Source organism: Micropterus dolomieu, linkage group LG16, assembly GCF_021292245.1.
Source record: "Micropterus dolomieu isolate WLL.071019.BEF.003 ecotype Adirondacks linkage group LG16, ASM2129224v1, whole genome shotgun sequence".
NCBI classification, from domain to species: domain Eukaryota; kingdom Metazoa; phylum Chordata; class Actinopteri; order Centrarchiformes; family Centrarchidae; genus Micropterus; species Micropterus dolomieu.
This window is the reverse complement of record NC_060165.1, coordinates 9,577,172-9,593,611: the sequence shown is the minus strand read 5'-3', so window position 1 is coordinate 9,593,611 and position 16,440 is coordinate 9,577,172. Positions and strand designations below refer to the sequence as shown.

General features: G+C 43.4%; 1 protein-coding gene across 4 annotated transcripts; it reads left to right on the top strand.

Annotated features, from left to right (window-relative positions):
- Positions 1-188: 188 nt before the first annotated feature.
- Positions 189-15,464, top strand: LOC123984954 (ubiquitin carboxyl-terminal hydrolase 15-like). Of its 4 annotated transcripts, none has more exons than XM_046072238.1 (16): positions 189-272; positions 4,346-4,493; positions 4,946-5,119; positions 5,237-5,395; positions 5,716-5,940; positions 6,039-6,122; positions 6,553-6,647; positions 7,070-7,258; positions 7,350-7,468; positions 7,605-7,886; positions 8,209-8,279; positions 8,825-8,940; positions 9,042-9,191; positions 9,500-9,603; positions 10,956-11,044; positions 12,629-15,464. In XM_046072238.1, the coding sequence occupies exons 2-16, from the start codon at positions 4,476-4,478 to the stop codon at positions 12,974-12,976; spliced, it is 2,223 nt and encodes a 740-aa protein (XP_045928194.1). In that variant the 5' UTR covers positions 189-272; positions 4,346-4,475; the 3' UTR covers positions 12,977-15,464. The 4 variants fall into 4 exon arrangements, with proteins under 4 accessions (XP_045928194.1, XP_045928193.1, XP_045928191.1 ...); XM_046072237.1 differs by having other exon boundaries at positions 8,822-8,940; XM_046072235.1 differs by lacking the exon at positions 189-272 and adding an exon at positions 3,291-4,012 and having other exon boundaries at positions 8,822-8,940.
- The last annotated feature ends 976 nt before the right edge of the window (positions 15,465-16,440 follow it).

Here is a 16,440-nt window from a genome sequence, read left to right as displayed (position 1 = left end):
AATGTCCTATATCTTTGACATTGCCTCAGACTTCCTCTTTTGCTTGACCTTTTGTTGCCGACATATCCCTCTTATTTATTTGAATTCATCTCAGTTTAATTTAACTGCCACTCGCACACCTTTCTGGAACAGCTCCTTATTTCCTCCACTCTAACTCATGGTCTATTCTTTATCTTTTGAAGGTCATCTGGCGCTTCCAATCTCTCTGCTTTGCCAAAGATCTCGCCTTCATCTCTCACAAACAATCATAACAGCAGCTTCAACAGCAGGAAGTAAGGCTTAGTAGTGGGTTGACTAGCTGAGGGGTGGGTTTGGATGCCAACAGCCAGAGATGGAGTCTGCCGCGGTCGCTCGGCACAAACTTCAGATCAAATTGGCGAAGTGGTAGTGGCTTAAAGAAAGTCTACAGTGACTTCAGTTTGATCTATTTAAACCTTTTCTCATCTGTTCTGCTCAGTTTACACTCATTCTTTATTCAGCCATGCTAAATGAAGCAGCTAGCAAGTATCTAAGTATGAAGTTTGTCCAGCATTGTTTTGTACAGGTCTATCTCTGGCTGTTATTTGGGGCTTAAAGCTATCTCATGATGATGCAGTTTCAGCTGTAAGAGCTGATTGCAGGGAGGGGGAAGGGGCTTACGAGGGATTGATCTCGTTGGAATTTTCTTCAGCGACAGCAGTGCTCTCTAGAAATGGCCCGCCGTTGCCTCTGGGCGCCTTACTCAGTGTTTAATTATGTTAGTTGATAGTTTGCACCTGGTTTTTCTACCTTACTGATTGATAGCTCTGGCCAGGGCTGCATGATTATGGTCCATGTGTTCTTTATTCTACCCATTAATGTGTGCCACAAAGGTCTTTGTTTCACCCTTGCTGTCTTACTCTTGTACAACACTCAATCGCAACGTTCGAGTAATGAAATTTCCGGCATGTATTTGGGGTGCAGTTACAAGCCTGAGGCAGAACATTTATCTGATTTAGCACCAAAGTATATCCAAATAACATAAACAACTAAATTGTTTTCCTATTCATTAGGAGGCTTTTTCTAAGTCCATGCTGATATTTTTTCAAAGATGGTGTTTCTAGGCCCGCATCTTAGGCCGTGTTCAGACTGACTTTAGACGTCGAAAAGCTTATTTCTTTTACCCCCCAACCGCTGCGATGAAATATAATAGTTGCCGTAGTAACTTTCCAGAGATGTAAAATCTTGTTGGGTACATCGGTGTGCAGTGTTTTGGCGTCTGATAAAACTTCACACTGACTGATCTGTTACTCGAACTGGTCATCCTGGCTCCTATTTTATGTTCCACCATCGGTACCTGAAGCAGTACACCCTCACTAACGCAGACCCTTTTTAATGCAGTCTGCACGGCCTTACTCTTATTGTGAATGTAATTACAACTTTCAAATGATAAAATAGCAACACTGTATTTGGGGTGCAAGCCTCACAACTGTTGGTTATCTTTAACATACCAACATACCAAATAAAAGGAAATAATCCATTTTGTTGTTAATCTAAAGTGTTTTGAGATCCTTTCGTTTCTACAGCAGTCATTTCCAGAGTTGGACACTGTAAGATTTGACTGCCCACATCACCATCTTTAATTCCATTTTGGTTTCATGTTGCATTGTTTAAAGCCTGCCTTTCCAACTTTGGACTCCCTGAGTCATCCTGGTATTTAACAGCGCCCCTGCATGTAACTGATGTTGAAACACAACATCTGGGGTGTAACAATAACAAAAGTGTTAGTGTTAATCATTAGTGAAGAAAATAACAGTGTACCCTTAATTATGCAGCTAGCTCGAGTGCTAGCCTTCATTTTTTGGAGCTTCAGTGTTCTTTACCATATTAACACGAGAGGCAGGGCTGACGCAAGGGACAGAAACATCTCGAATATCAATGAATTTCTTGCTATGCCAAAATAAAGCACGGCTCACTTTCTTTTTCCTGAAGATGCGCTCTGTTGATGAAGAAGTGGGCCTAGAGGCTCTGTCATCCCTCTGCTAGAGAGCACTGCTCGACTGTGGGTGGAGCTTTCACCTCTGTATCCCAGTAGACTTTACTGTCCCCTCCTTCCACCTTCAGTGTAGGATTTACTGCATGCTAGAGTGTTTCTGTGTGTGTGTGTGTTAGTTATAGACACTCTGCGCTGCGTTTTCTTTTGAGACTGTTGGAATGCAGAAGTAATAGCCACAAGCTTAGCCACCCTGAAATAAAATCAATATTGACTTAGAAGGAAGGTGCTGAAGTACACTGAGCCTATCCTTCCTACACTCACACTTCTTAGTACACTATATTGCTGCCCTGTACTGTACGCACATTTGTACAGTTGGGAGTATAGTTACACTTTGTCACTTCACAGCTCTGCTTTATATTGTTTGATAGCAGTGGCATCGTCTTTCTGTACAGCTTTGGTGGATAGTGGGATGTACAGAGTGGGTGATTTGGGGAAATTGGATCTTTGCTTCCAGCAGCTCTCCTGTCCCTGATTCACTGTAGTGCCAGCGCTGTCGTTTTCTCTGAATTATGCATGGGGCCTTTTTTTTTTCTCTCATATGAAGTGTTCCTGCCTTACATAACACTTGTCTTTTTGATTTTGCGGTTTTTGGCCTGGTTAGTTTAGCCTAAGTAGCAATGCTCTGTAGCAGCAGCAAGTGTCACTATTTTACTAGGTGGTGTACCCTTATTCTGCCGTGCAGTTTCTCTCTCTCTCTCTCTCTCTCTTTTTGCCTCTCCTCTCCCCTGAGCTCATTGCGATGCACGCGTTCTGCAGTCTGAGTGACCTTCAGAATGCATTTCATCTGCTCCTGCACCTCTTCATCGCCTGCCTCGGTACACACATACTGGCCAGCCCCTGCGATGAAACCAGCCCCTTCGTGGGGTTTTAGTTTATTTACATTGACCCTCCCCTTTAAAAGCCCTCATACAGACAGCCTTTGCATATTAAAGAGGATGAGAGAGGGAGTGTCAAAGTGTGTGTTTGAGGGGTGCTAACAGTGTCATGGGGTTTAATTAACATGGGGGGGGGGGATTTAGGCATGAGTGAATGTGTTGGTGTGTGTATATCTGTGAGAGAGAGAGTGAGTGTCAGAGTCAAGTCTGTGAATACTGCAGCCTCAGCTGGATGCAGTGGATCAGCTGCTCCCTCCATCCCCATCTCATTTCTCTTCTGCCACCCCCTCCCCTCCCATTCCCCCCATACTGTCCGCCCCTCCCCCCTATTCTCTCTGCCTCTCCCTCCCTCTCTCTTTCTGTGCACCTCTAGCTTCGGTAGCGGTAGTCTTGAGCATCCTTGCTGCTGCTGATGCTGCTATAAATATCTGCTGGTAGCCATAGAGCAGCAGAGAGCAGCAGGCAGGCCAGAGGGAGGAGCAGAAGACCACAGGACAGGACAGGACAGGGGGAAAGAGATCTGAGGCAGAGGATAACAAGATGACAGGCGGTCGAGCTCGAAAAAGGAGAAGGGGGGAGAAGAGAAGAGGGGATCTGCTTAGTTAGCTTTAAGAAAGAGGAAAAGTGTGTGTTTATGTGTTCTGTGGCTTGATTATTGGCCTGTGCTGGACTTGTAAGTCAAATTCAGGACTAGACTTGATCTGGACTATATCCAAACCGCTGTTGGACCTACTGGTGCTGCACTAGGTTAAGCTGAGTTAATCGAACTCAACAGTGGAGACTGGAGCTGGACTTTCCTTCCCCGGCCTCTAAAAGCCAGGCTTTGCATGCGCCGGACTCGAAGTGTGCCCCCTCCGAACCCCATCCAGGCTGCTGGTCTTCCAGTTTCATGTGGACATGCGGGCCGGCGTGGGCCGGGGCGGGGCTGAGATGTCATGCTCCTGTGTTGCTGGTGGTGCCTGAGGCCTGAGGCGGTGGAGCTGGACAGCAGGAGGGTGGACAGCAGGAGGGTGGACCACCGTGTGCTGAACTGCGAGGCCACTGCCTCCACCGCCATCACAGCTGTTTCCCTTGACCAGTGGGAGCCAGAAACGACCAACACTGCCTTGCAGCCCTCCCAGAGGTCTGCTGATTGCTGCAGTTGGGGAGCATTAAGCTCTTTCTGGTTATCTAGGAAGCTTGGGAGTCTTTTTGGGGGGTTTCATAAGTTTGGATTGTAGTTTTTTCTTGGTCAAAGAGGAAATGGTTGTGGCCTGGTTGTGTTTTTAATGTATTATTGAGTGTATTACCAACTATATCTTGATATAGTATATACCTGTTTAACTTAACATAGATGTAGCCATATTACATTTGTGTTCAACAGTTGATAACCTTTTCTTTGCTTGTAGTAGTTTGACAAATCCTATCCAACCCTATATAACTTGCCTGTTTGTGCTTTTGTATGTTTATTGCACAGTGTGAAGAATTCGAGCTATGGTCTGCCGTCCTACCACCCCTACAGCAACAGCTATGACTACTCAGACCAGGGCAGGCAGAGTGAGCGCTCAGGCCTCTGTGGACTTTCCAACCTAGGCAACACCTGCTTCATGAACTCTGCAGTGCAGGTAACTGCATGCCTTCAGGGAGCCCTACACAGTCTAGGAAAGCATGGAAAGTTATTCTCATTCGATCCTAGTCTTCAAAGGTTTGTTCATTAGAGTTGAGAAGAATTTTGAAAAGTGCAGCAGAAATGTGTATGACTGCACTTTGTACTTACGGACCCAAATGCAGATCTGTTTGAGCTCTGTGGTTTGTGACAGATCTTCAGGCACAGACCAAGATGCCAACCACAAAAACTAATTATAGGATATATGCCTAGGAGTACTGAAGGTGTTATGAAGGCTCATGGTGGCCCAACACCATACTAAGACTCTTTGTGTTTTTGTTTAATTTGTCACCAATATGTATATGTACACAGATATTTAAAAAAAAAAGACAGTGACTGCATTGAAGTTTGAAATGCAGATCTTTTCAGACTTCTAAATCCGCTGATTATTGTCCTCTCCGGCCCCCTCAGTGTTTAAGCAATATCCCTCCACTGACGGAGTACTTCCTCAAAGACAAGTACACTGATGAGCTGAATGAGGACAACCCGCTGGGCATGAAGGGGGAGATTGCCAGAGCCTACGCTGAGCTTATCAAGCAGCTGTGGTCGGGCAAATACAGCTACGTCACCCCAAGGCCTTTCAAGGTGACTACCTGGTAAAACCTTCGCAGTAAAGCTCTCTAAGCAGTTTTGTATGTTGGGTTCATGACTAAAATAGTGTTCTGTTCTGTCCTTTTTTTTCATGTCTGTTCCATCCTCCAGACCCAGGTGGGTCGTTTCGCCCCACAGTTCTCAGGCTACCAACAGCAGGACTCTCATGAGCTGCTGGCCTTTCTCCTGGACGGCCTTCACGAGGACTTGAACCGCATCAGGAAGAAGCCCTACATCCAGCTCAAGGACGCTAACGGCAGGCCTGATAAGGTGAGAGAACTGGAGATGAGATAATAATGGCTGTTTTGGAAAATATGGAAAATGTGTTTGTCTCCAGATGTTGCTATGTAGCTAGCCCAACATGTTAAAAATGATGAAAGAAAAGGGTTGCTCAGTCCCCACATTTCATGAGTCATGTATACCTATTTATAAATAGACTGTTTTGCTAGACCATGCTCTTCTCAGTAGGTGTTGTCTCACTTTTCATTCATTCATTTTCAAATGTTTTGTTTTACTTAGATTTCTTTTTCAATTGCTTTGATTTTACAGTCTGTTGGAATAGCTAGCTTGTGCGTTACTCTTTATCTCAGGTGGTGGCGGAGGAGGCGTGGGAGAACCACATCAAGAGAAACGACTCCATCATTGTGGACATCTTCCACGGCCTTTTCAAGTCCACCCTGGTGTGTCCTGTGTGTGCCAAGATCTCTGTGACCTTTGATCCTTTCTGCTACTTGACCCTGCCCCTGCCCATGAAGAAGGAGCGAACACTGGAGGTCTATCTTGTCAGACTGGACCCTCTGGCTAAACCCACACAGGTAACATGGGATGCCTGGGAAGGCACCTGAAGTGTAGTACCCCGTCGTTATGATTTCACGTGAAAGGTGTAGTTGACGGCGACATGTTTCCGTTTCAGTACAAGCTGACCGTGCCGAAGGTGGGCTACATCTCTGACCTGTGTACCTCCCTCTCCAACCTGTCTGGTGTGCCTGCTGAGAAGGTATAAACAATGCAGTTCACAGCTCTGCTCTGGGCGCTAACCCTGCTCTCTTATTAGCAATCACGCTGTAATGCTGACATCTCCTCACACCGCAAACTGTTCCTGCCCACCCAGCTTCAGCAGCTAGTGGGGGAAAACTTCTTTTTCCTTTTATATCAAGGGAAGGATAAGTAGCTGGATAAAAATGGAAAATAAGAGAGGGTAATTAATATAGAAGGTGCAAATGAAACAACAGTCCACCCAACCAAGATCAATTAATTGTTCAAAAACGTTTTTCTCCTGTATACTGAATTATACTGAATTATACTGACCAAAACTCTGCTATACCATAAATTCTTAGGAATTTAGTACACTGGTATATATTTGTTTAACCACCCTGCATTTCCAAGACACATCTGACTTTTGTCTTCGCTTTTCTTTTACCCCCAAGATGATTGTAACTGACATCTACAACCACCGTTTCCACCGGATCTTCGCCACTAACGAGAACCTCAGCAGCATCATGGAGAGAGACGATATCTACGTGTGAGTGTGGCGCTTTGCCTGCTGTATAATCTGAAGTTTGAAACGGGATTAGCATTCAGCCTGTCTTATCAAACAGCTTAATTTCTGATTAGTTTGAAGACTTCATTGATAAATTATTGGTTTGTATTTGTAACTTTGTCTACCAGTTTAAATTGCAAAGAGTTCTATGTAAAATCGGACGTTAAGCACCCCCATATCGCCAAAATGGCATGATCCTTCAACTGTGAGATTGACAGTTGAATCAGACTCCGCCCATCGAAGCATCGAATCTTCGACTCTTCGACTCTTCTGGGTCAGCCCTAATTGCTGTATTTGCCAAGGGCGTAAATATGTAGGGATTAGGATTTTACTTTTCACTCTTGCTGCTAACACTTAACATATCCAGGCTGACTTCAAAAGTGACCGCACACTTCTCTCTGCAGGTTTGAGTTGGCGGTGAACAGGGTGGAGGATACGGACCACGTAGTGATCCCAGTGCACCTGAGGGAGAAGTACAAACAGTCGGGATACAACCACACTAGCACACCTCTGTTCGGACAGCCCTTCCTCATCGCCGTCCCCAGAACCCTCAGTGAAGACAAACTCTACAACATGCTGCTCCTGCGCCTCTGGTAGAAGAACTATAGAAAAAGGAATTTAGCTTGTTAAAAAAAATAAAACCCAACTCAGTTGCTGAAAATAAAAATGATTTTGTGCTTTCAGCCGGTTTGTGCAATCTTCAGTAGAGGAGGAGGAAGAGGATTTTGAAGAGACGCAGCCATCCAAACAACACACTGTCAATGGTAACGCCACTAATGGACTGCTGGAGGAGGGGTCGCCGAGTGAGTGCACAGACAGACATGTTACAATTAAACACTTTTGAAATATTTTATTTGTTCAACATAGCAGTTGTTATTTAAAGTCACTATAATTTAAAAGCAACCAATGTGCTTTAAAATCCTTTCTCTTTGCCTTCAGGCGAGATGGAGACCGACGAGCAGGACGACGAGTCCAGTCAGGATCAGGAGCTACCGTCCGAGAACGACAACAGCCAGTCAGAGGACTCTGTCGGCGGGGACAACGAACTAGAGAACGGTGTGGTTGGTCCACAGAACTCCACCAAAGGCCAGCAGACGTCCGGGCACAACAGAAAGAGACTTTTTACATTCCAGTTCAATAACATGGGAAAAACGGACTTCTCCCTCATTAAGGATGACACCAGGCAGATCCGCTTTGACGAGGGACACCTCCGACTCAGTGGTAGGACCCAGGGTGGAGCGGGAAATAAATGCAGAATCCACTTTAGGAGGAAAATAAATCCTCACATAATATCCTCAAAGCAAAATACCTTCAGACTCCTCATCTAGTATACAATAATTTAAATTCTAGTGTTATAGGAACTATGTATTCACAGTTTAAAATTTTATTGTTTGTATTAATGAATCCATTAATAATATAATTTAATCACAGTACGGAAAAGTAAATGAATAATTTTGTACCAGAATATATAACTCTCCAGATACATGGATAAATTGATGAGTGGTGAGTAAAATTAATTTGTGTATCTACACTGTGTTTATAGACCGCTCTTATCTCTCCTTGGACTGGGAACCAGACATCAAGAAGAAGTACTTTGATGAGACCGTCGTCGAGGTAAAGCCACTATCACAGACCGAAGCTGTTCTCTGATACAGCTGGTTCACTTTTTAGCATAAGCGTTTAGCGTAACCGTCCAGGGTAAAATATGGCGATGTGACTCAGATAGGAGCAGCAGTCTTGTAATCGAGGTCAGAGAGTTGCCGCCTGCAGCAAGGCACCGCATCCTTTTATAAAAAGGGTGTTAAACCTCCACCTTGCTCCCTGCACTTCTGTCTGTGGCTAAAATGAAAATGTATATATAAATATGTTTCTATGCACCAAGCCTGTCCTGTAAAAATGGGTTTTAATTTGAATGAATTTGTATGACCTTTAAAATTAAAATGGCCATATGACAATTTAATAGTCTGTATTTTAACTTGTGGAAAAGTATTTTGAGTACACAAAACACATAAGGCCACTTCAAAGTAAAGTACACTCTGTTCTATTTTGGGACAGGGACGTAATCCATGTCCAGTGAGACACATAGTGCTGTGAGAAGTGTTTTCTAACAGGTGTGTGTGTGTGTGTGTGTGTGTGTGTGTGTGTGTGACTGAGAGAAGGACTGTGACAAGCATGAGAGCATGGAGTACAAGCCTCAGAAGAAAGCTTTCTTCAAGCTGAAGGACTGCATCGAACTGTTTACCACAAAGGAAAAACTGGGAGCCGAGGACCCATGGTGAGAGAAAACAAACAAGTTAGACCAGCTGTCTGCCGAATGCCGCACACACACGGGGTCAACTGAATTTACTAACATGAAATGCGCGTTTGGTCTTGCAGGTACTGTCCAAACTGTAAGCAGCACCAGCAGGCCACTAAGAAGCTGGATCTTTGGTCTCTGCCGCCGGTCCTGGTGGTCCATCTGAAGCGCTTCTCCTACAGTCGTTATATGAGGGACAAACTGGACTCCCTTGTTGATTTCCCACTCAGGTACACACACACACGCAATAAGCCACTGCAGCATGACACCAGCAATTTATCCATTGTTTGTATTTTGCCATACCTGCAAATCTGCTTTCACAGTGTATATTTTGTCATTGTTTGGATTTGGATCTTATGCAATGTTTGAAACATACAGTATGTATGTAAATTTAAACTTTTTTTTTCTAGCAAAAAAATAGTGAAATTTGCACATGATGAGATCAGAAACCTTTACCGTTGCCAAAACTTGTGTGTATCTCACTCATGCATACACGGCACATAACAACTTAGTTTTCTGTACAATGTGTTTCCTGCAGAGATCTGGACATGTCTGAGTTCCTGATCAACCCCAATGCTGGGCCCTGTCGGTACGACCTCATTGCTGTGTCCAACCACTATGGCGGGATGGGTGGCGGCCACTGTAAGATTCACCACACATGTCACTGCAGTTTAAAAAGCCTCCTTTGTATTATTTTACTGCTGCCCTCTATGCCACGTTGGCACAATACCCTTTTGAATTTTTGTCTGTTATTAATTGTAAACCGCAAATCAGGACACAATTACACGTCTGTGAAAGTGCTGTTGATTTGCTTTGTTGGGAGTTTGCTGAATAACATATTAACCTTCCCCTTTTTTTCTAGCAATGCATTCCTTTATGCGCCAACAGTTTGCAGAATAATAAGGAATCATGCTGTGCAAATATAGTATTTATCATATGCCTGACACTCAGTGATTGCAGCTGGCTCACAAGCTTGATGTTGACGTCAGCTGTGACCAGTGTTTGTAGGTTCTTATCACACAGAGCTTTGTTTCAGTCTGAAGCTCACCACAGGCATTACAGCAGGGGTTTGCTGCATTTTGCATTGTCATCCTGTTATTACTGTAACCAACCAGATGCTTGTGTTATTGTACAGTGTTCTGAATATGCCTTTCACATTTAGTCTCCGACAAAAGTTGTCAGGGACAGGAACAGGAGTGGAGACATATTATGTTCATTTACTACTCTCCGTAACTGCACACATCTGTAATCTAGAGACTTTCTTATTTGCACATAATACTGATGTCCATAAAACGTCAATGTCAGAGTAAATTTTATATATATAGCACATTTAAAACAAGTTGACCAAGGTGCACCTGAAGGTGGAAGTACAACAAATAAAGTACACACTATATTTTGGAATAAATGATATTTAATGATAATAACAGCTCCTGGGATAATAACCTTCTTAACTGGACGGAAAAGCCAAGATAAGGCAGCGCCAATCCATGAAGGGATTTAAAAGTTAACATTGAGATTTTAAAATCAATCCTGTAATAAACAGAAAGCCAGTGGAGGAAGCACAACACAGGTGTGATGTGGTCCCTCTTCTACTTTCCTGTCAGGAGCCAGGCAGCAGAATTTTGGACTAGCTGCAGGTGTTAAATGGATGACTGGACTAAGCCAACATACAAAGAGTTAGAATAGTCAAGTCAGGAAGTTATGAAGGCATTAATCACCCTCTCTAAATTTTTAGGAGGGAAAAAGGCCTTTACCTTGGCTATAATTCTTAACAGAAAGAAGCAAGACTAAACAGTGGAGGAAATCTGCTTGTCAAATGTATCAAGAAATAGTGATCATACTGAATTGAATTATGGAATTGAAAAATGCAGGAGCTCTAAGAACATGATATGAAGCAGTCCTTCTCAAAGTGTTTTATAATACAAACAGCGTGAGTACAGAGTGGGACACCTGTATAATACTATATTCCTGTCTTTTAACCTCGCCCCGCTCAGATACTGCTTACGCCATGAACAAAGACGATGGGAAGTGGTACAACTTTGATGACAGCAGCGTGTCTCCTGCCAACGAAGATCAAATAGTGGTGAGTTTGCTTATTTGCAAAAGCCAGGCAACAGTCCTACTGTGTATTCATCATAGGCAATTTTGCTGGACGCGAACTAGAAAGGTTCATTTAATTAAAGATGGAAAAACAATTGAAAAAATGTGACTCTCATGTTGTCTTATCAAATTGGTATTAAATACTATAATGCTCTTTTCTGGGGTTTTCTGTTGCTGTTTATGTTTTTGAACAGTTCTTGATTCACAGTAATTGGCACATTCAAACTACTCAGTGACTGAAGCCAGAGAGCCCACACTCATGATTCCAGTAGCCACACATAAAATAAAATAAGTGAAATGAATAAATTACTTTTAATGACATGCACTTGTAGATAACAGACACCTGCAGATTTGAAAAACATGGTGCACTATTTGTGATGATCAGGGCTTGGCATTAACTTTTTTGCTCACTAGCCAATGTGGCTAGTGTAGCTTCTTATTGGATATACTAAAAATGCTGCATTTTTTAACAGCATTAAATACTGTAGTACATAGTAGAAAAAAGTATCTGCATTAGAAACAAAGCAAAGAATACTTTTTTCAGATTATTCCCATACAAATGCATCTCCTGCTTTCCTACATGGCATGATTACTTTTATTAAAAAAGAATTAACTCTGGAAAGGTAGTTCTGATATGATGATATGATGTGACATAAGGGCAGCCCTGCTAGTATTCTGTTATTTCTTTTTTAAACACCACAAAATCCCTTAATCATGAAGTTATCTGTAATTTTACAGCATTTAAAGGCACTTTCCTCCTGCCTTTTCTCTTTCTCTCATTCTCCTGTGCATTTCATCTCCACACTGGTCAGCCACGCACACTCACGCACTGACAGAACGCTGAGTTGATGTGTGTGCATGCGACTAGTCGCACCATCGGGTTAAGACAAGAAGGGAGGCTTGACGGTCTGACGGGCTGTGGCAGCCCTGTGACAGATTCAACTTTTATTCTTGTTTGACAAAAGTCTGGATGTCATATTCGGTGTGTGCACCATCGCGCGGCGGCACTGCAGGAGAGAGTGAAACCGACCTGTGGTCTGAATTCTCCTGCTATTAAAAAATAACGCTATATCATCGCTGCCGCTGGTTAAGTTGATAATTAACGGCAGGTTAGCCCTGGGTCCGATGGCCAGTCCGCTAGTTTAATCTCCACAGGATCTTCTTGTTTACAGTGTTGTCGGTCAAGACAATAGGCTTCACGAATGGACCACTGAGCAAACACTATGTGCAGATAGTACTCATGGGAGTTGTAGTGTCAAATTGAAATTCATTTGTTATTTCAGATGCCTTTTGAAAGACTACAATTTTTCAACACGCCAAAGTGGCTAGTGAGAGTGACTGTGTTTACTCGCCAAGGCTGAAATCCACCAGCATTTGGCGGGTTGGTGGGTGTTAATGTCAAGCCCTGGTGATTATACTGACTGACAAAGGCTTTGACTTTGGGAAAAAATATCAGATTTGACAGCATCCTGTTGCCTCATTATCAAAGGATTACATGTAAAGGAGTTGTGAGCAGTGAGTTATTTGTGTAGCTGAGTAACTTTATTCTATATTGTCTTCCTCTCAGTCCAAAGCAGGCTATGTGCTGTTCTACCAGCGCCAGGACACGGTGAAAGGCACCGGCTACTTCGCTCTCGACCGCGAGGAAGAGGAGGAGGAGGAGGAGGAGGAAGAAGGAGAAGAAGAGGAGGAGGAAAACGACGGCGAGGAGATGCAGGAGAGGAAGGCTGCCGCATCTGCTCAGGGCGCCTTGTCCGCCGCCAGCGCCTCTGCCTCTGTGTCCGCCGCTGCTCTGAGCGACGAGGAGGACCTGAACGAGAACCGGCGCAGGAAGAACGACAACGAGCAGAAACACGAAGAGGAAGGTGAGGAGGAGCGGGCGCCCAATCGAGACGTCACCATGAAAACCAACTGAGGCAAACGAGGACAAGAGTAAATGGAGAGAGAGAGAGAGACTAGGATCTTTCCATCCAAAGCCATATGGACACACAGCATGGCAGCGGGCGCCACCGGTCCCCACCCAGCGGCTCGGACTCGGCCACTCGACAGGCGGAGCCACTGCGGGGACGGCGGCTGTAAGGTCAGGGAGCTGCCGCGGTACGCAACTCTAAGAAATCAGGGCCCTCCCCTGTGGTTGGAGCACTGTGTGTGTGTGTGTGTGTGTGTGTGTGTGTGTGTGTGTCGCCACGTCCATTCGTTTAGGATTTACTCACCTGCTCTGTGAAAGACTCACCGAACGACATTGGGGAACGATTTCAAGGCTTCACAGTACTCCAGTGCAGCACTCTGAATCGCCCTCTGCTTTTTGTGTTCCTTTGTTGTTGTTGTTTTATATATTTTGAGAGCAATGCATTGTTGGCATATTATCATTTAGACCGTGTAAATATTTTAAACACTGAATTATATCGGGTTTTCATGATGCGCTGAAACATTTTGAACTTGCACAATCACCAACCATCCACTTTTTTTAAAAATGTACTATTGCCAGACATACTGCAAGTGTTTAACAGCGACTTTGTCTCTCAGAGGGTTTTTCTCACAATAAAAGCTTAGGAAGCTGCCTTTAGCAAGCCAGTGGTGAGACTTGCCTACACTCAACGTAGAGAAGTGATGCTCATAGTTATGTGGTTTTATAAAGTGTCGAACAGCCAAACTGTCCTAGCTTTTTACCGCTGCTGCTGCTAGTGCTGCAAATCTTGCATTTTTAGACCGATTATTTGTGTATTAGCATGAACCTTAGCAATTTAAGGTCCTGCTTTTTGCTGTCTCTGGTCTCCTCTGTTGATAACTTATTTTTCTTTAAACCTAAAATGTTTAAACAGAAGGATTGAGAAGTTCTCCAGCTAACTTAGCAAAATAACCAAATGGATTCTAACTTTGCATATTATATCTGCAAAAAATGAATTGGTAAATGGTGTTTCAGAAGTTCCTAGTGTTCAAATCCATAAGCACTCTGTCTTAAATCAACTCACCATAGTGTTCAGGGGTTGCAACAGACGCATCTCTTTAAAAGGTAGCTGGCAGACTTGTAGATCCTACACCACAGATCTCCTCTTTACCTCTCCCTCTTTAAGTTTTTCATAGGTGGTGTTTAAAGCTTTACTGAGGCTCTGCGCTCCTCCTCCTCCTCCTCCTTTTCCTCCTCTTCATATTCGAGGCACTGTGAGATTAGAAACAACGGTGATTTCACTGACATCAGATGGGTCATCTCTTGTTTGGATCACCTCGGCCTTAACTCTTAATCTCAGACCAGTCGCCTTTTCTTTGCACATCACTATCGCACCGTCTTTCTTGTGCGGCCCCTTCAGACACTAACGTCTACGAATGTCCATATTATTTGCCTGCTTGTTATATCGGAGCCACGTCATCTCAATTTTTTTTTAAAGCCACATAAGGGCCAGAATGTATGCTGAATGAAATGAACACTGACCCAGATGTATGTGGTTGATGCCTTTTTGATTCTTTATAGGGCAAGATTTGTTCTCCCTTCCTTTTTTTTTTTCTCCATGGCTCCCTTTCTTGGTTTGATTGAATGTGGGTTATTAGCTATATGAATTCATGAGTACTGCTGAATGCACCCCTTTCCAGAAGGGGAAAAATTAAATACGTCTTTGTGGTCCTGGGTTTGGAGGGGTTTTTTTTGGTGGTGGTGGGGGACTAAAAATTATGGGGTGAGTCTGCCTAAAAGGCCTTTCAGCTTTTGGGATCATGATACAGTGAAAATATTTTGTGGCAGATTGTTGCAGGATATTCCTCCATCGATGTAACTCATGATAAAAACTATTCTCCATGGTGGAGTGTTTTCTTTTTCTATACCTGTTCTTTCCATTGTAAACAGCATTAGCGTACCTGTTGTCGCCTCAGAATATTAGATGTGTACCATGCCTTTATGAGCATCTCTGTGCTTTGACTTCAGTGGGCTTTATTGCCTCAGCGCTGCCTTGCTTTTTGGGCGACTCACCCCATCCTGACTGAGTGAGATGTGATTGCTACTATAGGCTTATACAATACTGTACATAAGAGTTCACTCTGTGAGTGCACATTTGATAAAGTTTATTTATTTATATGTAAGCATTTAATAATAAACAGACAATATATTTAAAACCTTGGCAAGGTCTGAAATGTTGGCGAGGGGAATGGGGGGGGAGGGCAGGGTTCGGTGTGTCTCGAGTCCTCACATACACACTAGTTTGCAAAGTCTTGCCTGTGCTCTTGTCAGGGAGGGAATATTTTTAAAGAAGAATGGTTATGTTGTTTTGGGACTTTTTTTGTAAAAAATAACATCCTTGCATGACAACATAACGGGGGTTTCCAGGTTTGGCTGCACTTGAGTTCACTTGGGTTTACATTTGAAATGTGCATGTGTATTTATACACAATCTTCAATAAAGTTGTGTAAAGCTTCCTGTGGGTCCTGCTCTGGCTTTCTTCACTGTGCACTGCAGTGCCTCTATCTGTTGTGTGTGCTGTCATTTTCTTGGCAGACTCCCATCTCTGTCTCTTATGTGTTATACTGAGTATTTGTCACATATAAGCAAATGTACAGTCTTTGAATGGTGACATAAAAAAGGCTTATCCTAATCATCATGAAAATTAAAGGGAAATGCTAAAATATGCCTAGTTTTTTTTTTTATCAGGTCTGGGCTGAAAAATCAGTCTTTTCTAATGTTAAAGTAATGATGCAGTAAAAACTTAACCAGGTGTGCAGTTCAGCAATTCCTTTATTCACCTTTATCAATAGCACGTACAGATCTTGATCACCGCAGTAAGAATTGTTTACATTTCAGTTCCCCTGTAGAGAATGAACATGAAGCTGCTTTCAGCCCTCTGAATCATGTCTGGGTTGTTGTTTTTTGTAGGGATTTCAACGACGCTCACAGTTTGCCTTCCATTTTATTTTCTACTCTCTTTACTCACCAGTGTGTGCAGCAGCTGCAGGCAGATTTGTGAGGAGGAACACGGTGTTCTCTCCGGGTTCTGACCAGGTTCTCTGCCCGCTCACGGCTGGGAGGTTCTCCCCGAGCAGCGGCTAATCCTTCTGGCCAATAGGAAGAAGTAGAAGAAGAGGCCGACTGTGTGCAGAGCAGTAGATCACTCCTTTGGAGAAAACCAATCCCAAAAACCAATCCCTGTCACTCAGTGACCGTGACAATACCATTAAAACAGAAATACTTTTACATGTCATATATTTAACCTATCTGAACATTATTGACATGAGTCTATAGACACTAAGGCTTGAGATTAATTATATCAATTAATGATCAATAGTTTGTTTTCTAATTATTATTAATGCGTTTATGCGTGTATGCAGCCTGTTGCAGTTGCTTCGTCGTTCGCCCTGTTATTACTAACTTTTTTTATTTCTCACGTGTGTGATTCA